Source organism: Astatotilapia calliptera, chromosome 1 (assembly GCF_964374335.1).
Source record: "Astatotilapia calliptera chromosome 1, fAstCal68.1, whole genome shotgun sequence".
Lineage (NCBI taxonomy): Eukaryota > Metazoa > Chordata > Actinopteri > Cichliformes > Cichlidae > Astatotilapia > Astatotilapia calliptera.
In genome coordinates, this window is record NC_137422.1 from 40,415,214 (window position 1) to 40,442,811 (window position 27,598).

General features: G+C 49.0%; 1 protein-coding gene across 3 annotated transcripts in view; it reads left to right on the forward strand.

The window, feature by feature from the left end:
• The window catches only part of ccdc102a (coiled-coil domain containing 102A), a 48,695-nt gene extending 26,778 nt beyond the window's left edge, over positions 1-21,917 (forward strand). For 2 of the 3 annotated variants that reach the window (XM_026177125.2, XM_026177126.2), the window contains 9 exons: positions 1,020-1,439; positions 1,717-2,109; positions 7,288-7,511; positions 7,941-8,049; positions 9,478-9,594; positions 10,024-10,233; positions 17,278-17,448; positions 18,179-18,282; positions 20,242-21,917. In XM_026177125.2, coding sequence (XP_026032910.2) covers positions 1,020-1,439; positions 1,717-2,109; positions 7,288-7,511; positions 7,941-8,049; positions 9,478-9,594; positions 10,024-10,233; positions 17,278-17,448; positions 18,179-18,282; positions 20,242-20,374 — 1,881 coding nt within the window. In that variant the 3' untranslated portion in view covers positions 20,375-21,917. Of the gene's footprint in view, positions 1-713; positions 738-1,019; positions 1,440-1,716; positions 2,110-7,287; positions 7,512-7,940; positions 8,050-9,477; positions 9,595-10,023; positions 10,234-17,277; positions 17,449-18,178; positions 18,283-20,241 lie in introns of those variants that run through there. The other variant, XM_026177127.2, reaches the window with a different exon arrangement.
• Positions 21,918-27,598: the final 5,681 nt, after the last annotated feature.

Consider the following 27,598-nt stretch of genomic DNA (forward strand, 5'->3'; position numbering starts at 1 on the left):
GGGTGGAGCCAAATAAGGGAAGGATGTCGTGGACATGTTGAATCTGCCGGAGCAAGCTGCCGTCTTTAATGTGGCTGTTCAGACACCATGAGGTTTCCAGCCCAGCTGGTTATTTTTACACTAACTACACTCGTGCACGTGATTAACTACACTCGTGCACGTGATTAACTTCCTGGGCTGATGGCGTGCACTGCCTGAAAGCTGTCAGTTTACCTTTGGAGGTCCAACATGTTACCTGTGCAAACGGGGCAACAGCAGAGGGTGTGTTAGTGGTTTTACCCTCCGCTGAGCCCCCAGCTGCTGAAGCTAAACCTGCTTCATTTCCTCTCCTGCTCTGCTGCCTCGCTCAGACTTGTTCCCACAGTCCCACAGCTCCTCGGAAACTTCCTCTGGAGCGGGGAGGGCGGCGGAGGCGGGGGCTGAGCGAGGGGGCAGGAAGGACCGGAGCTTTTCTTGGCCCGGCGTCTGAGACCAGCTTCACCACAGCCAGCTTTTCATAACCCAAGCTGGCACTGACAGCCGAGATAACGTTCAGCCGTTACAGCACGAATGTGTTTCATTTAGACCCTTCAAGAAAAATACTGACACACATCGAATCCGAGCGATTATTGGAACGCCAGCAGGAAACGATCAGAGTCCACCAGGTGTCCAAGTAACGCCTCGCTCCACCTTTACTGCGCCGGGCTCACAGGAAAACTAGAGCCAGCAGAGACTTTGATTGGGAGCTTTGAAAGGCTGTGAGTGGACGACCATCACGGCGGTGGTCCGGGCCGCCGTCGTCCCCGTCTGTTTGTTTGTTTTCTTTATTTCTTTATTTTTATGGGTTTTCTTATTTATACAACATGTACAACAATACAAGTTAATCACAGTGGGGGGAAACATAAAACAAACAAACAAAACAAACGATTTCTATGGTTTTTAATACTTCTTATGTTATTAAATTTGTATTTTTAGGTTTATATTATGTTTTTGTTTTGTCTCTTTCTCATAGCGCTCTCTTTCTGTGTTTCTGTCTCCAGGGTGAGGACGATGCTCTCCTGATTCTCGGCGTCCTCGTCCACCCCGTCGCCTCCACCATGAACCACACTCCCAGCCCCCACCTGTCCGACGGCGGCAAGCAGGCCGGCGGCGGCTTGCTGTGCAGCTTGGGTCTGGGATCCGACCGGGGCGTCCGCTCCCCGGACAGCCTCACCCACACCCCCAGCCCCACGGGAGGAACGCCCAGCTCCAGCCCCCCGCTGCTGCTGTCGCCCGGCCTGGGGGGCCTCGGGCTCGGCTCCCTCGGGGCCATGGGCGAGGCAGCCGGAGCCGACTGGGAGAGCAGGGAGGAGCTGAGGCTCAGGGAGCTGGAGGAGGCTCGGGCCAGGGCCGCCCAGATGGAGAAGACCATGAGGTGGTGGTCGGACTGCACCGCCAACTGGAGGGAGAAGTGGAGCAAGGTGGGAGAAATGTAGCTCAGTGGCACGGAGCAGGGTGGAGACCGGGCTGGGTGGGGCTCTAGGTGGGGATGTGCTTCAGTATCTGAAAGAAAGGCTCAGCTATGGAGCTACAGATGAGCAGAAATAACATTTCTGTGATATCGATCCACTGTGAGCCTGTACGGAGAAATAATATTATTAATAATAATGTGATACAGACGCTGAGGTGTTTTAGATGATGTCCTATAAAGAGGTTTGACAACCCGCCTGCTCAGTCAGTCGTCGTCTTTGTTTCCAGGTTCGTGCGGAGCGTAACCGAGCGCGCGACGAGGTCCGTCAGCTCAGGCAGCGGCTGGACACCCTCACCAAGGAGCTGACCGGCATCCGGCGCGAGCGGCAGGAGCTCGCCTCGGAGAACGAGACGCTACGGCAGGAGACGCTGCGCCTCCGCGGCGACCACGCGGCCCCGCCTCTGTCCGCCACATCCCCCTCCTCCTCACCCGCGCACCCCCGCGGCGCTTCCTCGTCATCCTCGCCGTCCATCCCCCCTTCCTCCCCGGCGTCATCCTCCTCTTCCTCTCAGGTCCACGGCGATGTGAAGCTGGACAGGGCGGCAGAGGGACCGCCGGGATCTCCAGAACCAGAACCGGTGAGGGACATGGACTTGGATAGGCAGAAGACGGGTCAGAAGGTGAGCGTGCTCTCAGCTGGCGTTCTTCTTCCTGGTTTTGGTTTCAGATTGAATTTCTTCCACACGAGGTCCTGACCTTTAACCTCTGCAAACTTTGGTTTTACCTTTGTGCATTTAAATGAAACATCTGCAGGATGCAGCTCTGACAAACTCGGGGCTCATGCGACCTGAAACAAATGATGCAATCATTAGACTGATCGGGGGGGCATTTTAAGGTTGGTGCTTGGTGCACATGAAGGATCTGATGATGGTTCATCCATGGACATCAGTGAGTCCCAACCCAGCAGGTAGCAACGTGAAAAATAAGTAAATAAAAGTACGTAGAAAAGAAATGAAGTCTGAGTGGGTCTGAACAGGATTCAGCTGAGTTTAGTAAAACGGTGACTGAAAGTTAAACCTGAGACCAACGTTCAGCTGTTGGAGAGATGAATGAGTGAAGGTGGTTTAACGCCCGCCTCCTTCACATCGGTGCGCTCGCATCCTCGGCTGCTACACGTGATCCGTGAATGTAGGCCACTCGGGCTGCTGTCTCCACCATGATAAAATACACCCCTGTTATAGCACCAGAGGGGGGGGTGTGTGTGTGTGTGTGTGTGTGTGTGTGTGTGTGTGTGTGTGTGTGTGTGTGTGTGTGTGTGTGTGTGTGTGTGTGTGTGTGTGTGTGTCCTATTTAGGAGGTACAGCTACCCTCTGCCTGTGCACGTGAACACGAATCACGCCGTGTCTCCAGAGGACGCTGTCTGCCGTCTCTGCCGTCGCTCCCATGAGGACAAACATGATTCAGCCTTTCATTGACTCTGTGGAGCTGCTTTGTTTCTGGAGGCCGATGTAACGCTCAGGCTTTATTCTGCCCAATAAAAACAGAAGAATGAAAACGCGACCGCAACAAAAACTGTAATGGGCTAAAAACGAGTCAGCCACACGTGCAACAGCATCAACAGCTGCTGCGCTGCAGGACTGCAGCTAACGCTGTTTATTGCACCATGAAAACACCATGACTGTGTTCTGTAGTTCACGTTATTGTAAAATTACTTCTGTGGCACTGAAAGCGCTCTCTCCAGGCTCCCGGGGATCGTTCGATGGTCAGGGTGTATTCCCGTCTTTCCCAAAACATTCCCTTTGGGAATTTCTCAGCATGATTTCCTGTTTCAGTTGATTCCTCGGCCTGGAATCGACTGGAGCGGTCTCGCGGGAGTTTTGCATCCATTGGCTGTGAGTTCTTACACTGAAATCCAGGAGCAGAGGAAACAGAAGCTGTCTGTCTGTGCTGGTGCCCCCCGAATGTAGTGTTTACATGGAATACAGACTGGAGGGTGACGCAGGAACCTCGACACACCGTCTGTCCTTCTGTCCCGGGGGATCCCGAGCTGCTTCCAGGGGAAGGTTAGAGTAAACATATCATCAGTGAGTTCTACCCTGAGGACTCCTCTCAGCTGGGAATACCTGCAAAACCTCCAGAAATCCTGATCAGATGCCAGAACAACCTCACCTGGCTCCTTTTGGTACTTGCTCGTCACATCAGGCACCAAACCAGAGGGATCGGTTAAGTCTCCATCACTCTGACCTCAGCGGACCCTCGGGTCCTCAGGGATGCTGAAAGTGCAACACTGGCTTTAAAGATGGTACCTGGAAGTGCTGCTTCATGCTGACGTGAACCAGTCTCCTCGGGAATATAAGGCGTCGTTCTTTGGAGGCTGGTGTGGACACTTCCTGCTGGGCAGAGGCTGCAGGGTAGACCGGGATCAGTCAGAGACTCCTGGGTGTACGTCTCCTCCTGGCCTGGGATCACCTCGGGATCCCCGACAGGCTGGATGTGTGGACCAGCCTGTGAGCCTCTCTCGGGTCAAAAATGGGTGGATGTCCGTTATCATTGAGAGAGAGCGCCGTCACACTGTATGATTTAGAGACGGCTTCATCCAGTGCCACAAGTCTCTTTGGCTTTCGGTTGAGTTCTGAAAGTGCTGCTCGGTTTTATCCGTGACCTGCACCTGTAGTATCAGAGGTGATGAATCATGTGACTAAAATAGGCCCGACACATCCTCTCAGCAGCTGGGGGACGTTCCCCTGCGGTCACGTTTAAATCATTCTGCTTCTCGTTTTATTCTCGACAGCAACTCTCTGCCGTGGGCAAGGGCCCACTTCCACTGGAGACAGCGGCGACCTTCAGTCTGCACTAACATCTGATTGGCTGCTTCAGTAGAAAGTTCTGGTGTCGGGTCTTTAGTTTTTATGTGTGAGAGTCATCAAACCCAGGGACAGGAAGGGAATTTTACTCATGAGCTTCAGCGCAGGCGGAGGTCGATGCGGTGCTTCACCTGCACCCTGCCGTCCAGCTTTCTACTGTGAAATCTGGCGGTGCGTGGAAAGCGGCAGACCTGAACGAATTGCAGCGTTACAGAACCCGAAACGATGAGCGGGACAGATCTGGCCTGCAGCGTGAAACACGCCGGGGATGTTTCTGGCCGCTTTGGCCTCCGAGCGATCATCAGAGCGTCGTTAAAGCGCCGCAGCCTTCCCGAGCGTTGTTGCATCCATCCGTGCAGGTTTGAGTTCATTAAACTTGAATCTGAGCTGACGTGAACAAACCGAAGGCTGCAATCAAACGCCGGATTTCTGCGGTTTGTCTGCTGTTTGCAGCGGCGGTGGGTCCCTGTGTTTCTCCGCACACATGTTTGGGCTGCAGGGCTGCATGTAAACCGTGATTATGTGTCTGTCAACAGGCAGCAGAGGTGGTCTTGGAACGGTGGCTCGCTGCTGCTCTCACACAGCTCAGCCTCATTTCCTGTCTCCTTCCATTGTTCTCCTCTTTGAGTGCTTCCACATGTCAGGCTTTGTCTCACCCACAGCGGCGCAGCGGGGCCCTCTGTTGGCCGTCGCCTGTAATGGCAGCGTGGCAGCTCTGTTTTCCACGTGTTGGGACAGAGCGTGCTCCGTGACCTTGTGTCGCTTTTCCTCACGCGTGAGTCTGGATGATGCAGTCCTGTTGGTGTTACTGCGTCCACACTGGAGGGTTTGCTGTCATCCTACAATGATCCAAACTGGAGCAGTGAAAACAGTGACATTTGACTGAGTCGTGATCTTTATGCTTTCAGTCAGAAGAGCAGTGGTAGGGCTGGGCGATACGACCCAAAATTCATATCTGGATATTCTTTAGCTGGATGGTGATATACGATATAGATCTCGATATTTTTTTTAAAGAGAGTTAAGAACAAAAAGAGAGTTCTTAGTCACACTGTACCAGATCTCACACGGGCACCTTTATTAACATACAGCGCAGATGTACTCAGAAATAAATGATCAGCATTAAATAATAATGCTCCATAAATAAAATAAAACAATGTTGTTTTTGTGCATAACGAAAAGCTCATAGTTGTGAAGTCAAAATGTAAACTAACAGACGCTGAGCATAAACAAGCATCTGTGGCCCTTATACACACAGTACGGTGATATTACGCTGAAGCACAGTACGTATCACTCCGCCAGGCTCCTCGGTAGCTGTAATGCTCCAACAATCCATCAAGCGCTGCAGCTTCGTAGCTCAGCAAAGTCCAACTAAAACATTTGTTGCTGAGCCTGTGCAGCACATAAACGCGGTTCGAGGTCAGTAAACACAACCAGAATTCATACATACGGCACACTGTCGATTTTTGAGAAAATCAAAGGATTTTAGGCGTCAACGCGTTAGCCCGGTTAGCGTGTTAGCCCGGTTAGCTCGTTAGCGCGGTTAGCTGGTTAGCGTGTTAGCCCGGTTAGCTCGTTAGCGCGGTTAGCTGGTTAGCTCATTAACGCGTTAACGCCGTCCAGCCCCACGCACGGGGCGATCCGCGGTAACTTGTTAACGGAGATTTGCCCCTTTAATGCAGTTATGGCGTTAACGTGATTTTAACGAGATTACCGCTACCAGCACTAAAACACTAATCTCCAAATGTTGTCTTTTTGTCGAGCAGCTCTTCTTTGATAGCTGCCGTGTCCACTTCATTGTGGCCACTACGTGACTGTAGCCCCGGGTTACCCGCTGAGGGAGGCGGGGCAGGAAGGTAACACCTGCTAAAAGTTTTCACTTCCTGTTTCTCGACTTGCTACAACAAACCTGCTCAGTCAGAGGGAAGCGTTCCCACAGGCGCGAGTGGAGCTCTGACGGTTGATTCTGCAGTTTGACCCTCTGTTATCTACAGAAGCTGCACATGTCAGCGACAGCTGTTCTTACTGCAGTACACGTGTTGCTGTCTCAGCAGCTCGTGCATAAGCTAAATAAGGTGAAGGCTGTTTTCTTTTTTCAATTTCTTCTATAGCTTATTATGGTCGCATGAATATTTGTGATGCTGATAATCGTGTTGTGAAAACCTGATGTTGTGACGATATCGTGACGCCTCAGACTGAACTTCCTTTGGACGCTTGATCAATAAAACAAAGCATGAAAGTTTTTATCTGCTGAAGTAAAATCATAACCTGTGATTGGACGTGACAGCAGGACATTGATAAATCAGGTTCCCTGCTCTCTTCAGTGCCGGCACCTCCCGGTTTAAACTGTCTATCACTGTGATCGATATATCGATTGATCAATCGATTGCACTCACATTTACTTCAGTAAATCTCAGCTGCTTTAGTTGATCTCCGAACACCTGCGATGGTCTCAGCTTTGATGCCAGGATGTCCTTACTTTTGAGGGAGCACTCTGGGTCGTGCGGGAGGCGAGTGGTTGTTCTGTGGAGGAAATAAGGACGAGGTCTTTGCTGTCCGCCTGCCACAGGGGACAGATTTACTGCGTGCTGCAGGACGAGCGCTACGCTTAGTTTTATTTCTGTTAAGGTCATTAAAAACACGCAGCGTGAAAATGATGTGAGAGTTCGCTGGCAGCAACCTCAGAAATTCCAGTTGGGTGGGTCCAGATTTGGTGCTTTTTTTCATGTTGTTTTCCTTCATAACTTCATGAGGATACATCCACATGTTCAGGGCTGAAAAACTCATTTGAGCTAAAAGTCAAAGTTTACAGCAGGTTGCAGAAACTGTTCCACATGTTTCAAGTCTTTGTTCTCTGAGTAAAACACAGCATGTCTGTCACATCGTCCCTCCCTCTGTCTTTACCTGCCAGCGTGCGTCTGTCTCTCCCACCTGTGTGCGGTTTAGCCTTCATGTCACCGTCTGACCTCCCGGTCTCTTTGTCTCCTTCTTCATCAGGACCTGGAGCTGCTCGATTCAGTGCTGCGCTCTCGAGCTCCGGGCGCCGACGCTCAGGAGGCCTGGGATGGCCGCGGCGGCGTCAACCCAGCCGGCTCGCGCCGGCAGGAGCGCAGCCGACAGCTGTGGGAGGACGCGGGCACAGCGGAGGAGGACTCGAGCAAACTGAACGCTCTGCAGCTTCGCCTGGATGAGTCCCAGAAAGTCCTGCTGAAGGAGAGAGAGTAAGAGAAGCGGGAAAAACACGACTTCTGGTTCTGTCAGCAGGGACAGCCCGAGGTCGAACCATCAGAGAAACATAATCTAGTCATAAATCAGCATTTCACCATAGAAATCCTTCTTGTCTGTAATGTTTTTTATCGATCGCACCCAGAGATGTGAAACTCGTTTTACGAGTTATGTTATCGTTTCCACACCATCAGAAATCTGTAAAGACAGAAACCTGTCGGCTCGACTCTGAAACTGTAAGAACGTGAAGGTCACAGAGAAAGCACAAGAAAGCAAACAAACCACGAACACACGACAGATCGTACAGAAACAGGAAGTCTTCTGCCATTACATTTATTTTCTGTTATTTTATCACGCTGTTCTAGCACGAGTGGGTGTGGCGGGGAGTGTGGCGTGATTCATTCGTGCTGTCTGTTTCCCTGCAGAGACAAGCTGGCTCTGAGTAAGAGCATCGAGAGACTCGAGGCTGAGCTCAGTCAGTGGAAACTGAAGTACGAGGAGCTGAGCAAGAGCAAGCAGGAGGCTCTGAAACAGGTGAGGCACAGCACAGGTCACCTGAGCACAGCGGACGCTGCTTCGCGGGACGGTCCGTCTTCTTTAAACGTGCGCTCTGACTGTTTTTCTGCTAACAGACGAGCGCTTGTGTCTCTGAGCTCCGTGGTTCATCGATCACTGACCTGCTGTCGCACAACGAGAAGACAAAGACAGAGCAAAGCAGCCGAACCGAAAGAAAGCAGAAGGAGCAAACGTGACAAATACATCAAAAGTGCAACGAAGGAAGCCGGAGTGCGTGATTCTCAGGGACTTCCTGTTAGACACGCGCTCGACTTACAGCTTGAATTTCATAGAAAATGTTCCTCACTTCAGATTTTCACACAGTTTGGTCCACGTGACGCTCGCAGACGGTCCACAAATAATTAGCGTTCATAACATTTAGTCAGCAAACGAGCTGAATGTGAGAGCTGCGGACGGCGTTTGAATTTCACGACAAAAGGACGATGAACACAGGTCGTGATTGTTTCAGCTCATTAAACTCGGTGTGCAGCAGCTGCACAGCATCATGCGTCTGTGACGTGTTCCCTTTGAACTTACTTCTTTATACATCAGTTACTGTCAAACAGCAACTGATGCAACAGGACAGGCGCAGCTAACGTGCACAGCTGACCTTCAATTCAGCATAAATAACAACAACAACAGCAGCTGTTACAAATAAATAGGAACACGTAAGAAGAGCAGGAGTTCTTAAACATTTCAGTGATCACAGTTTTGCTTTTGTGTGAACATTTTCGGGTCTTTGAATGTTTTTATTTCTGGTGTTCAAACCTGTGGCCTCTGCTGATCGCGCAGTGATCGTCAGTCATCACGAGTCATAAACTTTTCAAACCTTAAAATGACTTTACTAAGAAGTCTGATCGCTTCAAATGTCCCGGCAGGTCTTCAGCTGCAGGAGGCCTGCTGTGCTCAGCAGCGTCCAAATCATAAAGCCGAGTGTGACGAGCTCTGTCTTTCGAACCACTAGGGGGCAGCACCGCTCCGCAGACGGCAGGTCTGATGAACATGAGTTAGATAAAAGCAGCAAAGTGGGGGTGGGGGGGCAGAAGATGTGAGAGATGTGTAGATGATGATGAAGGTGACGGAGTTCGTAGATAAGCGTGTTAGAAGATGCAGATGAAAGCGGGATCGCGCTGCAGGTTGGAGGAGGCGGATGAGACGAGAGGCAGAGATAAGGAGATATGACGGGGGGGTCACGCTTATCTCCACGCATGTTGTTTCAGATCCTCCAACATCACAGGAAGCGTCTCACAGTGTCTGCTTTAAAGAAACAGCCGCCTCCCCCGAAAAACGTCCAGATAACATTAAATGTCAGGCGGCTTAAACGTGGATTTATTTCTAACATCAGCCTGAACGATGAAAGCCTGAGAGTCACTGAAAGATTAAATGTTCAATGTCTTCATCCTGCAGCTGAACCTGCTGAAGGAGATGCACCAGGACGAGCTGGGACGCATCTCCGAGGACTTGGAGGACGAACTGGGAGCTCGAACCAGCATGGACAAGAAGCTGGCCGAACTACGAGCTGAGGTGAGGGACCTGACAGCAGCGCGCGGGAATCACGACCCCGAGAAAAGCCGTGGGAGACGTGAACGGACGTCGCTAACATTTATAAACAATTTCAATCAGAATCAGATGAAAAATGTCAGACTGCTAAAAACAGTCTGTGAGTTTGTGGGTGCAGAAGCACTCAGGGAGGGGCGGCCCCCCGAGACAGACATGAATAATCACTAATGATTACATGCAGATGGATAAACACACAGTGAGTGAAGCACCCAGTGCATCATGGGAATCCCCCAGCAGCCTATAGCAGTGTAGCTTCAGAACAGCTGTTTATGTTATTTTAAGGCTAAAGTGGGCATTATTAGGGGTGTGGCCTCTTTGACTGACAGCTGGATGTTTGGGCCACCGTACAGTCAATCCTGTCTCCATCTGAGGCGTGTCGTGTGTTTCCTACAGATGGAGCGGCTGCAGGTGGAGAACGCCGCAGAGTGGGGGCGTAGAGAGCGCCTGGAGACCGAGAAGCTGGGCCTGGAGAGGGACAACAAGAAACTGCGAGCTCAGGTTGAAGACCTGGAGGAGCAATTAGCCAAGCAGCGCCGGCAGGCCGCCTCCGCGCTCGACAGCGACCTGAAGGCCATCCAGACCGAGCTGTTCGAGAGGAACAAGGTGGGCGGGGCTTTCTGCGTGCTTACTTCCCTCTCTTCTTTCCTTTTCCTCGCGTGTTCCTCCACGGTCTCATCCCTCACGCTGCACAGCTGTCAGGTTTTTTGCTCCTTCATTTCACGACACCGTGGAAATCCCTCCACAGATGTAGAGACGGGCGGCGTTCGGTCCGAGGCGGGCATCGGCCGGCTGAATAACGAGGAAATCACAGAAGTAAACCAAGTCTAATCAAAACCTCGTGACAGTCTGAGCTCCTGCTGAAGGGGGGAGACGCCGCCGGGTCACGGGGTGTCCATGTCGTCATGGTTACATGCAGGTTAACTGACATCCAATAATACAGATGGAGAAACTTGTACATGGGCTGAGACGGTGAAAGGTGAGGGGTCTCGAGCTGAGACGAGCAGGTTCATCAGCTTTAACCCGTTTCGAAGGTTGCAGATAAAAAATAGAAGATTAACAAACTTCAGCTTTTATTTCCTTCAAGTGGAAGATGAGAAAGTTTCATTCAGGTGAAACAGCGTACCTGTAACCTCAGGTCAGGGGGTCGTTAAGGTCAGACGCCCTCTGAGCGCCCGACGCTCATCCTGCCTCTCCCACAGCTCGTTAAATAAAGTGAGGAGTTAAAAAGAGAATTTCTGTGGCAGCTCAGAGTTAACCCGAGTCTCATCAGGTGCCTTCCACCTGCGACGATTACACGTTACTTACTTTCCCTGCAGCTGACGCAGGTCGCATGCTGCACATGCAGAGCAGCTGCAGGCTTCATGCCACGTTTGTGTGGACGACACAGAGGAGACGTTTCCACCAGCAGCTGCTGCCACTCACATTTCCACTGATTCACAAACGAGGTTGAAAGTGCAGGTTTGGTTTCCTGCACACCGATGAGCTCGCGCTACGTGTTTGTGCCCCGACCTTGTCTTTCAGGAACAGCGTGTGTGTGTGTGTGTGTGTGTGTGTGTGTGTGTGTGTGTGTGTGTGTGTGTGTGTGTGTGTGTGTGTGTTTAAAAACAGAAAGATTGATTGTGTTTAGTGTTAAAACCACAGTATTGATCCGCACAGCGAACAACAAACAGGGCGAGTGATTGAAACACACACGCACACACACACACACACTGTCCATGTGTGTGTGTGTGTGTGTGTGTGCGTGTGTGTGTGTGTGACAGATAAGTCACCTGATCACAGTGAGGCGTGATGATGAGGAGAGGTAGGCGGAGGTGCGAGGTAAGAAACGGCGTTTAAAGGAAGTGCCGTGGTCACGAGGTTTCAGGAGCGACTTTGACGCCAGTAGGCCCAAAGTGGGCGGGGTTAAACTTTTGAACTGTTCCCAAATATTAGAAGCGAGTTATTGAAGCGACCTCCAGCGGGAGGAGTGATTCACCAGACTGAATCACTTCCTGTGTGGACATCCCCACCGTCCAATCAGCTGACAGTTGTAACCAAATGAATTCATAAAATACTAAAGAACAGCAACAGCGATAAAAAAACAAGCAGAAAACACCAAAGATAATAAAAACTCATCATTTAAATTCCTGAAAGAAGAAGAAATCCAGCAAAAACTAATCATAGGTCTTTGAAAATGATCAAACCAACACAAGGATAAATACAATTAACTGATAATAAAAAGCAAATTATTAAACGCCCAAACAGAAATCAGCAAAAGAAGCAGAAATGAAATAAAATAATAATTTAGGTGAGACTTCCTAAAGAGGAGCAGAGCACAGCTGGAGCTGTGACATTAAGAAGTGAAAGCCTGATCCAGGTGATCAGGTCACCTGTCCATGCAAAGGTGGCCTGATCCAGGTGACCCGAGGGCTCAGGTGGGTTCATAGCTCATCAGAGACGTGCTGAGGTCTGTACGCGCCTCCGCACGGAGCTGAGGCCCATTTTTTTCAGCTTCCTGTGAAAGTGTGTGATGCTGCTGCAGTTCACAGGTCAGACTCGGACGAAACAATCGCACCAATGATCAGGCAACATCTGAACCTTCCCGGGGCAGGAAACACTCCTGCTTCACCAACACGTTTAAGTTTTGGCTGAGAGGCTGAAAAAAGTCCAAATCTGATCCTGGCAGCACAACACAAACGAGGAAAAAGGCCGTGAACATCCAAACACAGAGGTCAGAGTTCAACAGCTTCAGAGCTCCAAGACAGCAGACAAACACGAACAGGCTCCTAGACGGGCTGCAGACACACAGAGTAAGAGACTATCAAAATAAAACAGGAAGTAACATCGACGAGACATGAGAGGATTCTGGGAATGAACTGAATAACCAGGAATCACACATAAGTCTAAACACCGTCCATCACAGGTAAAGATCCAGGATAAAAATGCCAAAAGACAGAATACAAAACTCTGAGTATCAAAGAACTACAAACACAAAACGAACAAAATGTCACAAATAAACTTGATACGGCCTGTAGGGACAAGTCTGCAAGGAGGGTAAGCAGTCAGTGAAACATCAGGAATGAATGATTATAAGGCCACCAGAGAGAGAGAGAGACGGGTTCATGCTTCAAACACAGGTCAAAGACCAGAGAGCTCAGTGTGAGGCCGTCTGCCCCACAGCTCGCACCAGACAGGACGACGATCCCAGCACAGCAGCAAACAACGGAGCTGCCACAGTGGTCCAAGGTCCAGACTGTGTGTGTGCATGCGTGTGTGTGTGTGCGTGTGTGTGTGTGTGCGTGTGTGTGTGTGTGTGACTGTGTGTGTGTGTGTGAGATGATCTCTGGTCCTTTTAAATGGCCTCATTAAGCAGCAGGGTGGGTGGCAGAAGTGTGTGTGCGTGTTTGTCGGTGTAAGTGGCCTCCATTACCGCCCATCCCACAGGGTTATTTATGAAGATGTCAGGCTGATTTAATGCTGCATTTAACACACACACGCGCACACACACACACACAGAGTAAAGATTCAGCGTAATGAATCAAAGGAAGTCAGACAGAATAATAATTAGACACTGTTTGAGCTGAAGCTGACTCGTAGTCTGTGAGGAAGACTCTGATGAAGAGGAGGAAAAGATGGCCGAAGGATAAAGAAGTTTGTCCTGGTGGACTTTTGTCAAGGACCTGTTCAACGAGCTATTTAATAAAAAAACGTGGGACAGGAAACGGCAGAGTTTGCTGGTTAATTGAGATTAGACCTTCAAAATAAGAGCGAGGCATCTGATTGGTGAGCTGCTCTATTTTTGTTCCCAACCTTTCATTTTACTTCCTTCTGCTCCATCTTTTCTTTGTGTCTCTTCACATTTTCTTCCTCTTTGTGTTTCATTGAGCCGATATCGCCAAACCGCTCCGAGAAGCGCGCACAAGCCCCTCCCCCACTGTACGACTCCCGGGCAGCCCTCGTTATAAAACCAATTCTCCTCTTCATCGTCTGTGGGACTGCTGTCTAAATTAATGCTAAATTCTGCATGACAGAGGGGGAAGGGTGTGTGTGTGTGTGTGTGTGTGTGTGTGTGTGTGTGTCTTTGTTTTCTGTGAGCAGATGTAGCAGCAGACTTCAGGGTCTTTGCAGTCAAGGAGAAACATTTAACAGGCAGCGCAGCGTAACACACACACACACACGCACACACTCTCACGCACACACACACACACACGCACACACACACACTCTCACGCACACACACACACACACGCACACACTCTCACGCACACACACACGCACACACTCTCACGCACACACTCTCACGCACACGCACACACACACACACACACACGCACGCACACACTCTCACACGCACGCACACACTCTCACGCACACGCACACACTCTCACGCACACACACACACGCACTCACACACATTTGAAGGACGGCAAACATTCCTGCTCATACGCCGTCCTGTAATCCATGTTTAATGGAGTCAGGGACTTCCCGCCCCTCCCCCCTTGCCTCCCCGCCCTCCCCCGTCCTCTCCTCTTCTTCCACCCTCTCAGACAGCCATCGTCTGGAAATGATAAGGCTGGGGGGATATTGAGGTCTCTGACCTGCTAAAGATAAAAGCAGGAAGTCCTCAAACCTCTCTGGCCGCAGATATTAAAATTAAATCACCTGCAGTAAATTAACTGAGTTCACACTGAGCACGGTTAACTGAAATAAGGACGGGCAAGATTTTAGAGATGTGTCGTTGTAGATTCTGTTCGCAGGCCTGGTTCTTTATTAATAACAGAGCAGTGTTTATGAGGAAAGATGGAGGCGGCGAGGGACGTCTCGCCGTGTGTAAAAGCAGGTTTGTTCCGCAGTATCAGAAAGTCATCATTGAGAAAACAGTTCAGTTTTATTTATGTAGCAGCAAATTAGCACAAACCAACGATCAGACCTCTGTGAGCCGCGCTCGGGGAGCAAGAACCCGGCTCGGCCTCTATTGTGCTTTCTGCCCCGAACGTGTCAGAGTGAGAAATGCAGCAGCATCACTGAGGCGTGGCAGAGAATCACCTGATCCAGCTCACCGACCAGCTTCATCGAGAGGGAAACGTCACACGGAGTGTAATTATCTCCTGAATTTAGCCATGTTTTATTAAATAAATCATTTTCATTAAACGTGGAAATATGATTATATTTTTTTCCTGGATATGAAACTGTACGGGCAGCACAGAGGTCCTGGGTCCACTCTGTGTGGAGTTTGCGTGGGTTCTCTCGGGTACTCCGGCTCCCGGAGACATGCAGTTAGTGGCCACAGGAGTGACAGACTGTCCAGGCTGTAGCCTGTTGTGAGATGATCAGGACCCACACAGCGTGCGATTGTTGCTTACAGCACTTTTATTTTGACCCACAGTTTTCCACTGTTTCAGCACTTTGTATCCAACCAGGATGCCAGCTTTCCAGCACCTTCCCACACCACACAAACCACTCCTTCCCGACCCCAGACACTGAAAAAGGGCAGAGTTCATTAGTGGCACCTGTCGCCTCCGACCTCGCGGCACCGCCCCATGTGCTTATTGTACCGCCCCTCCATTGCAGCAGAGCCAGAGACCACACCCATCTCATGTCTGGTGGTAGCTGGTTATAGGCCCGCGTGACCCCTGCACAGCTGGGGTTACATGACATTAAATGTTACAGTGACAGCTGTAGACTGATCTGTAGCTGATCGAGCGGACCTGTTCCTGTGTTGGATGATAACATGTCCAACCTTTCTAATAATGAGCTCGCTGTATGTGCAGTAATCTCTGCGAGCCAGAAACTCAGATTAATCTAAATACACAGTTTATCAGTTTTTTCTACCCTTGGATCCAGATGATGGCGCCGAGAGGGGGTAGAAACCCCACCCACCAACTGCTCAAACATGTTTATGAGGGGCAACCAATCAAAAGAAAGTTGTCTTAAAACGGGAGGAGCTAAAACAGCTGGTTTCAGATGGAGGATGAACTGAGGGGCTGCGCAGAGGATCAGGTACAGAAGGATTATTTTGGACTGTGAATCATGCAAAGCTGCTCTGGGAGGGTCAGTTAGCATTGCCGTGGTTCCTGTGGTACAGATCCACTGGGATTATCCCACAGGTGTTTATCACAGAAAAGTTTATGATAATCCATAAACAGGCGGTACTGTTTTTTAGACTAATACATGAAGCATCGTCACGGCTCGAGCGTGGCTGAGCTCCGGTGTTTCCCAGGATGACTGTCCCTGACTGGGACGTGTTCACAGATCTACTGACGTATTTATGTTGGAGGACCAAACAAGCAGATGTGAAGCGTCAAACTCTTTACTCCAGACGTCCAACCTTCTGACTTTGAGAGGATGGAAAAGATCATTTGTGGGTTTAAACACTTCCAGAAATGTTTTTGCTGGTAAAATAATCCAAGAAAATATGCAGTGTGTCATCTAAGCAAGCACTGTGTTGCCCCTTTTTAAAGACGTTACCAGTAAGGAGCTCGCCAAAGCAGAGCAGTCATGTCAGACATGTTTCTGACCTCCTGGACTTCTGCCTCGTCCCACTGTCTCGCAGACAGGCTGCACTGGTCTTTGTTCTAATGCTTCACCTGTGAAACACCACCTCTCCAGTCACCACCCTCCACTCTTCATCTTCCTCATTCCCTCCTCTCCAGACCCCACCCCCTCTTTTAATCATCCGTTCTCTTTGTTTGATCTGGCTCTGAGCTTGCACTTGTATTTGTGCACCATTCATCATTTAAATACTGACTGAGGGGGGAGGGGAGGAGGTGTGTGTGCAGAGTCTGAAGGAATTTGTCGTTATTTGAACAACAGATTGGACCTGAATTCCTCCTCCAATCAAACTGCTGTCCGTGCGCCGTCTCACTGAGGACATAGAGGAGATCGAAGTTAGTAATAAGAGAAAAATGTAATACCTGATAACGCTGAGAGATGGATCAGAAGTACAGATGTAGATAAATAAGGATGTTCCCACTCCCCGGCTTTTATTATCACTGTATGCGTCTCGTTTCTGTCCATCGCAAGTTCAGAAAAGCTTCCTGCTGTCTGGGGAGCCATTAGGCTGCGGGGGGGGGCACACAGTGGTGCATTATTAATCCTGCCATTAGCTCCAAGTGCAAACCAGTCAAATGGAGCTTTTGTTGTGCTAAACCCGACTGTGACCACAACTACCTGTAATTACACCCTCGTGAAGACACGGTTTCACGTTCCGATGCTCCTCAGAGAGGCTGCGGTCGCTTCTGCCTGCAGCTGCTTTAGAAAGCTGAAGTCTGCGGCGTGCAGCACACGATAAGGAAGTGCACGCTTCAAAGTGCTTCATCTGTCAGTTTCATATAATCCTCACGCAAGAGCACAAGGCTCCTGACGTGTTCATGTAAAGGTGCGTCTGTTATTCAAACACTCAGAACTCACAGATTATTTTTAAACGTTGAAGCATTTAACGTTAGCATTTAGCCAGAGGTCATCTGACCGGATGTCATGAAATATGCCAACAACCACAAAACAAGAAAAAAATCCAACCGTTGCTCTAATGTCGCTTTTCCATTAACAAAAACGCATGTCAGCCATTTCCTGGGTGATCAGTGAGTGAAGGCGTTCCTGATCGTGGTTAATCAGCTGTGAGAATCTGAGGTGGAAACGCCAGCGTCTGAACTCTTTCTCTGTCCTCAGGAGCTGGCCGACCTTCGTCACATTCACGCTAAGCTAAAGAAGCAGTTCCAGGAGAAGACGGCAGAGCTCGCCCACGCCAACCGGAGGGTCGAGAGCCACGAGGCCGAAGTCAAAAAGTTACGACTGAGGGTCGAGGAGCTTAAGAAAGAACTGGGACAGGCTGAGGATGAGGTAGGAACACGGCTACGCAGGTATACGGCTGGGTCACAGATTATGGTTGATCTCATCTGCTTATCCAGCTTGTGACCCCGCCCACATCTCCATGACTCATTCCAAACGACCAACCGACTGACCAGATCAGATCTGAACCAGTCATTCCTGAAAAAACAACCAACACACAAACAAACCAGCCAGTCATGTGACCAACTAACCAAATCATGCAGCCAGTTAAAAACTGGCCCTCCTTCCACCAAACCAACCGACCCGCCAGCAAATGACAAGCAAGCAGCAGACTAACAATACAAACAACCAGACAACTGGCCAAACCAATCAGCTACCATCAGAGCTGACACCTACAAACAGATTTTGTTAGTTATTCCAGGCAGCGTCAGACAAACCAGCAGCCAGTTCAAAACTTTATGAACCTCCGTTCTGACCGATTGAATTAATCGAACAGCTGACCGATAAATACTTCTGTGACTAGGTGGGGTTTTTTCTCTTAATATTTTCAGGACAATTTGAGGTGATACAAAGTCTGGTGTATTTAAAGTGTTAAATATTCATTTTGAAGCTGTCTGTGTGGAGAATATTCCTTGGCTCTGGATGGAAGCATGCTAGCTGCCACAGCATCGACCGCTGTGTTTCGGCGCCACAGCAGCGTCTCGTGTTTGAGTTGTGCCGTCTGGCTGATATCGTGCAGTCTGAAGCGGGATTTATGCGTCTGCATTTTTTGCGTTTCCAGCTGGATGAGTCTCAAAATCAGACCCGGAAGCTGCAGAGGTCTCTGGATGAGCAGGTGGAGCAGACGGAGAACCTGCAGGTGCAGCTGGAACACTTACAGTCGAGGTAAGACTTTTTGCACCCAGTGTCCTACACCTTTGTCTCATTTCCTGTTGTGATATGAACTCAGTCACTCTTTGCTGAAGCAGACTTGACAAACGTGAAGCCGACGGCGGCGGGACATTTATGACTCATATCGCTAAAATGTTAGAAACATTTCTTAAAACTTTTGATTTACAAGTTTTGATGAAAAACATTGTAGCAAATTTGGTTCTCGTAAACCTGATGCTGGGCTTGTAAACAACTTGTTAACATTGCCCTGTGGCAGTAGGGGAGTTGTAGTTTTTAGGACTTGTAGTTTTATCCAAGCGACAACATCTGGGCCTGAAAAATTAAGCCAGCGCTGAAAGCTGCTAATGTTGGAATGCCAGGATGGAGAAATCAGCAGTTCATGGAAGCATCTCGCTTCTGACAACATGGACAACATCCATCTTTGAGATACAGTCTTCTGTTCCTTCCTGCCAGCCCACAGCTCCCACAGCTCCCACAGCTCCCACAGCTCAGCTCAGTCTGTCCTGTTTCTGATACAAACACTTACGCTCAGCTAGAGTGTCGGCATGTTTATAACACTTCTCACACTCCTGAAAAGCTCTGCAGGCTCTTACTCAAAACACACCTTCAGGAGCGTGTGTGTGTTTGTCTGTGTGTGCGTGTGTGTGTGTGTGTTTGTCTGTGTGTGCGTGTGTGTGTGTGTGTGCGTGTGTCTGTGTGTGTGTGTGTGTTTGTCTGTGTGTGCGTGTGTGTGTGTGTGTGTGCGTGTGTCTGTGTGTGTGTGTGTGTGTGTCTGTGTGTGTGTGTGTGTGCGCGTGTGTGTGCGCGTGTGTGTGCGTGCGTGTGTGTGTGTGTGTTTGTCTGTGTGTGTGTGTGTGTGTGTGTGTGTGTGTGTGTCTGTGTGTGTGTGTGTGTGTGTGTTTGTCTGTGTGTGTGTGTGTGTGTGTGTGTGTCTGTGTGTGCGTGTGTGTGTGTGTGTGTGTGTGTGTGTGTGTGTGTGTGTGTGTGTGTCTGTGTGTGTGTGTGTGTGTGTGTGTGTTTGTCTTTGTCTGTGTGTGTGTGTGTGTGTGTGTGTGTGTCTGTGTGTGCGTGTGTGTGTGTGTGTGTGTCTGTGTGTGCGTGTGTGTGTGTGTGTGCGTGCGTGTGTGTGTGTGTGTGCGTGCGCGCGTGTGTGTGTGTGTGCGCGTGTGTCACTCAGCTCTATCAGCTTTGCACAGTCCTCCGCTCTCTCTTCCTCTCCTCTATGCTCTCTCTCCCATTTTCTCCACGCTGTTGCTCCAGCACCCAGCAGCCAATCACTGAGCTACCGGTCACAGGTTGCCGTAGTAACAGGGATCTCGCTCTCTCTCATGCTTCTGCTGATGTCGCGGAATGACAGGCATGTCGGCATGGCAACAGCTTGAGGAGGCTGACACAATCTTTGTGTTTTGGGTTTTTGTCGAGGGCGCCGCTTCTCTTCGTGCTTTCATTCAGTTTGTCGGCGGCTGCTCGACTGTCTGTGCTGCTCACAGCGTGCCGTGTCGTCGTACACCGGGTCTGCAAAGCATCTGAAGCCTGCGGCCTGTCTGCCGTCCAGCAGGGGGCGGTGCCTCTGAAGTCTGATTGGATAGAAGTCTGTGAGCTCAGGAACTGTGTCGACTTAATACAGCTCAAACATCCTCGTCTCTGCAGGTGTTACGAAGGAGGATATTATCTGTAGAGGCCAATCAGTTTGTGTATCAGGCTGTAAACATGGTTATTTCTGCTGGAAAGCTTTAACATGGGAGTCTATGGGGACTGACTCGCTGCTGCCCCTGCTGGCCTTCAGAGGAACTGCAGGTTTTTAGCACTTTAGCATGTTAAGTCTGTTTTTTTGGTGACTCGCCCGCCGACTGATTTCAGGCAGTGTCTGGAAACACTTTTCCCGAGGTCGCTGAGCCCATTTGACTGAAATGAGCGGACGTTATTTTAACCCTCTCTCTGTCTTCCTGTCAGACTGCGGCGGCAGCAGCAGAGTCCCGGCCTCTTCGGGAAGATGCGATCGGCTCGCTTTGGTCCTGAGAACCCCGACGGTCCCAGCAGCGATGTGGACGAGGAAGACGAGGAACTGCAGCTCCAGATCCCATGACACACACACACACCTGCACGCACACACACACACACACACACACCAACATCAGCAGTCGCGTGATGATGGTGAAGATTGTCGCTCTCGGCTGAAAGCTGATGTTTGGCAACACAAAGCAAATCAGCCCCCAGCGAGCAACATGAATCAGCTTTACAGCGCACCTGTGCATGCGCCTGCAGCGCCAGGTGACGGTGTCTTCAACCAATCATCATTTAGCAGAACAAAGAAGTTTCAACAACAGACGTTCTCCTTGCAAACACACACGCACACACACACACACAGCAGGATGAAGCCCAGCCGGAGTGTGACAGGCATGAACAGGAAGTCTGGATCGTCTGATCCTCATTAAAAGAACTTAACTCAGACTGAACTGCAGGACAAGCCGACATGTTTTTATCCTTTCCACGTCCTCGCTCATTCTTACCTCACACCATCGTCACGAGCATCACAGCTGCTCCAGCTGTGATGCTGTATTCACATCTGCAGTATTAGAACTCCGCCCAGAGGGAACAAAGTCTGAGGTTCGAAGAGTTCAAAAAAATTATTTTATGCAGTGTTTCTGAATTTGAGTTTTTCTGCCAAATACCAAAGTGTTTAAAGTTCACGGACCTCGCTGAGATCACTCGAACGCAGCATTCACACGCAGGAAACAGGCGGCTGAGGAGTGTGACGCTGCTCCACGCGGCGATGTCACGACATGACGCTGTGCACCTGTACACCTGCAGGGATCACAGGCTTACAGGTGTAAGGCGTCCGCTTTCCTCTGCTCCCCTTCTGAGGCCACTCGGAGCGATTTAAGTCTCTGTAAGGGAGTGGGCGGGGCCAGGCTGCAGGAAGAAGTCCCGCCAACAGCAGATATTCAGAACACCCGCTGAGCTGTGTAATGTTTACTATAATGTGTTCTCAGCAGGACTGAAGCTGAGTGGAGCTTAAAGTGTGTGAGGAAAAGAGGGAGGAGTCAGCGAGAGAGGCGTGGCAGGGCGGAGTCAGAGTGTTTGGAGCAGGAGCACCTGTAGCTCCGGCTGTGTGTCTGCTTTTATTTAACCTGAGCTGCTTTCTGCTCGCTTCCAGGGAGATAATCACTAACACTAGCCCAGGGTACACCTGGGATCAGCCTCTCACCTGGAGTTCAGGTGTTCCCCAAATCAAATGCACGTGTCTCCTGTTGATCCACCTGTGTAGGCTTCCTGTGAGTTCTCAGTGTCATGCTAGAAAACATCCACAAACCAAATCCTCTGTGAGCGGTTTCGTGGAGGAGGCTCCATCCTAACCCTTCTTTTCCACCAAACTGCCTCCACCAACCATGTCAGTGTGCATCCACCTGAGCCTTCTTACCTCAGAGTGTCACATCCTGCTGCAGCTGCATCGCTGACGGCACAATTTGACGCCCTGGAGTGCGAACAGGTCGGCCGATCTGTGACGTCAGCTCGCTGCGCGCTTCTTTGCTTTAGCGGATGTAGACGGTGGGAAGAAAGTAGTCCCTAAATGAAACTGCAGGGTGTGTGTTTTCTTTGTTTTTAAGTAAGTGGGTGAGATACCTACGGTGGCCCTGAGAGACGCTGCAAAAGCACACAAAACACAACAGAAATAGGAAAAAACACGTTTTCAAAAGCACAAGGTTAAGTGTTTCTGGGGAGACAATAACCCGACGGACCAGTTGCAGGAACCAAAATATGCTAAGAATCGTGCTGGGAGACTCTTCAAAGATGTGGAGGATCTATCGGTTTTGTGAGGAAAGAAAACAGGAGAGATAAGTGTGTTAGCCTAAGAATCTGTCATCAGTATCATATGAATCCATCCTTCTGCTTCTCCTTTTCAGGGGCGCTGGAGCCAATCGCAGCTGTCACAGGGCGAGTGGCGAGGTCCACCCTGGACAGGTCGCCAGTCTGTCGCAGGGCTCACACACAGGGACAGGCAACCAGTCGCACTCACATTCACTCCTGCATTCACACCTAGTGGCAATTTTTCAATTAACTATCCCCACAAGCTGCATGTCTTTGGACGGTGGGAGGAAGCCGGAGTACCCGGAGGGAACCCACGCAAACACGGGGAGAACATGCAAACACAGAAAGACCCCGACCTGATGGTGGAATTGAACTCAGGCAACAGTGCTAACCACCGTGCCATCGTGCGTATGAATCGTGAGATTAAAACACACTTACCGAGCATGTTTTGGTTCCCAAAACTGGTCCATCAGGTTATTGTCTCCCCAGAAACACTTCCCTTGTTTTTTTCCTATTTCCGTTGTGTTTTGTTTGCTTTTGCAGCGTTTTTCTTCTTGCTGGTGTTTTCTTAAGTTGCAGTCCGTTTGGCCTTTCAGGGCCACCGTAGGTAGCTGCAAAAAAAGCATTCCCAATGAGTGTTTCTGACACTGCACTAACAACAGGAGGGGGTGCTCTGGATTTTGAGGTGAAACGTCCCTCAGACGTCACAGTCTGGGAGCTGAAGCTTCCTGTAACGATGCAGTATTTAGCATTTTCATGTCGAGTGTCCAGATGTTGTGAGGGAGGATGGGAAGCTCTGAGGATGCGATCTGAGAACCAAACACTTCAGAAAGATCCACTCATGAAACAGTCACACGATGCCGCTGTGACAGCAATAAACCATTCATCCGTTCATCTTCCACCAGCCTCGCCTTCACTCTGCCTCGACTCTGATGCTGGAAGGGGACCAAGACATTTGTACTGACCAGGATTCTGTATTCCTGCTATTTATGTTGTTCTGGTTTAGTTTTTATAAATGATCTGTACCACCGTGTTTTCTATTAGCTCTATAAATGTCAGCTGTACATACGAACACGAGTCCCGTGTGTTTTTCCTCTGTGTGCGCTGTGATTTATTCATGAGTGGGTCACAGTAATCACCGCCTTTATTGCAGAACTCCGTAAAGCAGCCTCGGCTTTAGCTCCACACGGGCACTAATGTGACAGAAGTTAGCAGGGTCGAGGGCAAGTTCTGCACAGGACACGAACGAGCACCGTGAAAGGTCGTCAGCAGCACACCCGTCTGTGACGGAGCTTTCAGCAGCAGCATTTAGGAGTGATTGGGGGTCTCTTATTTTGAAATGAGCGCACATTTCTGTTCCGTTCCTGTGTCCGACTTCCTGTCCTCCTGGTTCCTCCGTCCGTGGCCTCATACCAAACAAGTCGTCTGTGTTAAAGTTGTCATGGTAACCATGTGTTGACTGCGACCATTGCTAACAACGTTGCAAACGATTGTTCCTTTTGTACAGTTTAGTTTCCGCCTCCATTTTTTTCCATAATAAACTTTTTTCAGTTTCTGTGAATATCATCATAACATCTTCATGAATGATGCATTTTTGACCACGTCTCACTCCAGAAATCCAACATGGCGGCAGCTGAAATGCTGTCATGAGGCCTGTGACATCATGATGTCTGCATCCATGTTTGATGCATGGCGAGTGTTTCTGCATCTAAAGGAGCCCGCTGAGGGTGTTCGGCTGGGCCAGGGGTCGATAACCTGCGGCTCCGCGTGGTTTGGGAAAATAAATTAGTAATAAACAAGTATTTAGCTGAAGTGTATTTTATTTATGTTAGTGCTTTTTTAACTTGTAGTTCTACATTGGAAGATTATTGTGATATAAAAATACAATTATATTAATTTTTCATCGCTCAAAATAAGCGTCACGCTCGCGGAAGCCGGTGTACCCGCCAAAACGCCGTGCACTTACCGAGACTTTCAACCCCAGGTAGGCCAGTTATGGATCTTTGGATCCTCATTATGTCAGCAGCTCTACCGTGGACTATGTTACAAACAAACAGCGCTCACGCCTCACAGAGGACAGCTTACAGTCCTGCTGCGCAGAGGTTCAGGAGCAGAAGTCTTATTGTGAACATGTCACAGCAGACCCGACGATGTTTGCATGAACACGCTTTACAGCATCTCTTTGTTGACCACTTTTAAAACACGGTTGCTGTGCGCATACAGCCGGTGTTATAGTTTGTCAGAACACCGGCTGTAGCTTTGCAGCTCACAGCCCGACACACACCAACACAACAGCAGAGAGAGCGCAGACGTTAAGGCGGCGAGGCGTGATTGCGGGTGCCGCTCAGGTGCGTCCGCCTCCCCTGCAGCGGTGCTGCAGACCACGCCCCGCCACACACATTAACCAGGTAAGATATATTTAGGCAGAATTTTGCAAATATCTTTTTTTTTTTTTTTTAGCAGCATAGTGCTTGTTTTTCCAATTCTTTTTTAAAAGTCAGGTCAAGGCTCCAAAAGCCCAAAGGCGATATAAGGAGGGCGGCTCACAGCAGTTTTTGTTTGCTGGATCATTTTAGTTCAGCTGGGTGTCTTTGCTTTGGTTATATTTCTTTAAGAGTTCAAAATGTGTTAATTACATAAATATAATGTAATTTTCTCTGTACACTTCATGGATTTCATAAGCAACACACCTTAGTTGTTCACACAAAGCATGAAAGTAAAAAACAATATATACAGCGTTATCTTCATTTTAGATGTCAGAAAGTATTTGCGGCTCCCAGTGTTTTCTTTTGCGTGGGAACCGGCTCCAAATGGCTCTTTGGGTCCTGAAGGTTGCAGACCCCTGGGCTAGACTGTCTTCGGGTCGGTGCTTCACTGGGAGACTCCAGGACGCTCTCGAGGGATCTCTGCTGGTTTGGGAACGCCTCAGGCTGTATTCCAATTCAGGGTCTGCAGCCTTAAAGGCCGATTACGTCACAGTGACGCGACGAAGGCTGCCCCAATTCGAAGGCTGCTCGAAATGCGGCCCTGAAATGCGTCCTTCATTTCCCTGAATTTTAAGGACGTGGCGGTGTAGACTTCGTGGCCCAACATATCCCAGAATGCATAGCGCAAAAAATGGTGGATGAGGGGCGCCCGAAGAGTAAACTTTTAAAAGTAAGTACTGAATATTATGTCACTTATTTATGTGCAAATGTTTAATAACGAAGAACATTAAACATTCCTGTTGGTCACATGTCGGCAAAGTCATGTGACATTAGTGACGTTTGTACTAACTTGGTTTTAAAGCCTTTACTTTAAAATATACGCCGTTCAATAGCTGAGCTTAATCTTACAGAGAATGTGATGATTTCATGGATATTTAAAGTCAGCACTGAGACAAATTTAGTAATGCCAACATATTAAAAGAACAATGTTTGTCTCTTATATATAACACAGTTATATATACAGTGAAGATTTAAGGTGACAGGAAATATAAATAATATAAATAAATGCAGCTTGAATCTTTACTGAAGCTCAGTATTTGAAACAGATTTCATTCACTGCTGTAATAACTAATAATGATTGAAATTATAACTTTAATATTGGCCATATTATATTTACATTACCAAAGTGAGATGACTTTAGTCTCATGAACAACATCAGCTAATTGTTATTTACAAGCTAATCTTAAATGACTGTTCAGCACAGAAGTGAAGCCCAACAATCATGTCTCACAGTCCCATGGTCTCAGCCTCAGATACTCATCCAATCAAAGCTCATGTAGAAACAAACAAACAAATGAACAAAAGATTTTCTCCTTCATTTCTGTCAAACACAGCTGTATGAAACGTTTCCAGCTGTTAGTGTCATGGTTGCTAGGCAACCTGGGCAGCGGGACGGAGGCTAGACCGTCCCATTTCACAAGCCTCGCACTTCCGGCCTTAGCGGTCTTTGAGTACGCGGCCCTTGTGGACCGTTAAGGCTGCGTACTTTAAGGCTGCAGACCCTGAATTGGGATACAGCCTTCGGCTTTCTACCCACAGTTGACGGCCACAGGTGAGGAATCGTGGACCTAATCTGCGGGTTCAGGCCAGGTGTGATGTGCTCAGTGAGTGCAGAGTAAGAAGTAAACAGGAAGTAAGTAAAAAGGAAAAGCACTGCAGACAGGTGAGCGGGTCGTTAGAACTTTCTGAACACCAGCAGAAAGCTTCTGCGGTGGAGACGCAGAGGGAGCATCTCGGTGCTGCGCAGTAATGAGACTGAAGCTCATCCCCAAACAGCACGCCGCCGCCGCTCCTCTGACATCACATCCATTACTGAGCGTTTGCGTCTCACAGAGGAGACACATAATGAGTGTTTTACCCTCCTGCAGGAAAACATGCAAATCTCACTGCACACTGTGTGTGTGTGTGTGTGTGTGTGTGTGTGTGTGTGTGTGTGCTCACTTACTGTGCATAAAACACACAGCTGTATATGAACATTATAGACATATAAACTTGTTCACATATTCACTGTGGAGCCCCAGGATGATACCAAACTCACAGAGCGCCCACACAATCAAGCAATGTGTGTGTGAGTCTGTGCGTGTGTGTTTAGCCTGATCCCATAAGTACAGTAGAAAGGCGATAATGCTGAAAACTGTCAGCTAAGCATAACACACACTGCACTGTGTGTGTGTGTGTGTGTGTGTGTGTGTGTGTGTGTGTGTGTGTGTGTGTGTGTGTGTGGTTCATTATGTTAATTCTCTCCCTGTCTTTCTCATTAGGGCAGTAATGGCTGACAGCAGGATGGCACAACATTACACTGAGGTCTCTATAATTATTCTACAGCTTGCAGGATCTCCATGTTTGCATGCAGTAATCGGTGTGTGTGTGCAGGTTATTCTTTGTGTTGTGAGGAATAACTGTATGGAGCCCGTCTGATGTCGTTGGCTGTTTTCTCGTCACTCTGGTTCTAAACTGCTGTCGTCTCTGTAATAAACCTATTTAAGTGTGACTGCACGTGAGCAAGGCTGGCTGGTCTTTAATCAGTGCAGGCCTTCTGTTTTCATGCTCACAGATATTAAAATGTGCTTATTTGTTTGAAAACCTTTTTAAAACCTTCCAGAAAGGAATGAAGCATTAACAGACTGAAGAAATGAGCACAGTGAGCAGCTGAGCTTGTGCTGGGCTGTAATAACAGTTTGTACCACATGGTGGTGCAGCGAGTTAGCCAGGGCAGTCATTCGTCTTCATAAAGTCTGGCTGGAAAAATCCGAAACCTCGTAATGGAGTTAAAAAGAAAAAAGCTAAAAACAGACAAGAAAACATCTAAACACAGCAGTATCTAGAACAGCGCCTCCTGGTGGTGAAATTGAAAACGTCTACAGTTTGATTACAAAAAGTACCTTTAAAAAGACTTTTTTGTTTTGTTTTGTTTTTTTGCATGTGTGAAAGTTTGCGATTGATGGTATCCTAACTGCAGTGGCACTTACTGCCACATAACAACCGTTCCACACTCTGTGGGTCCAAAAAATAAA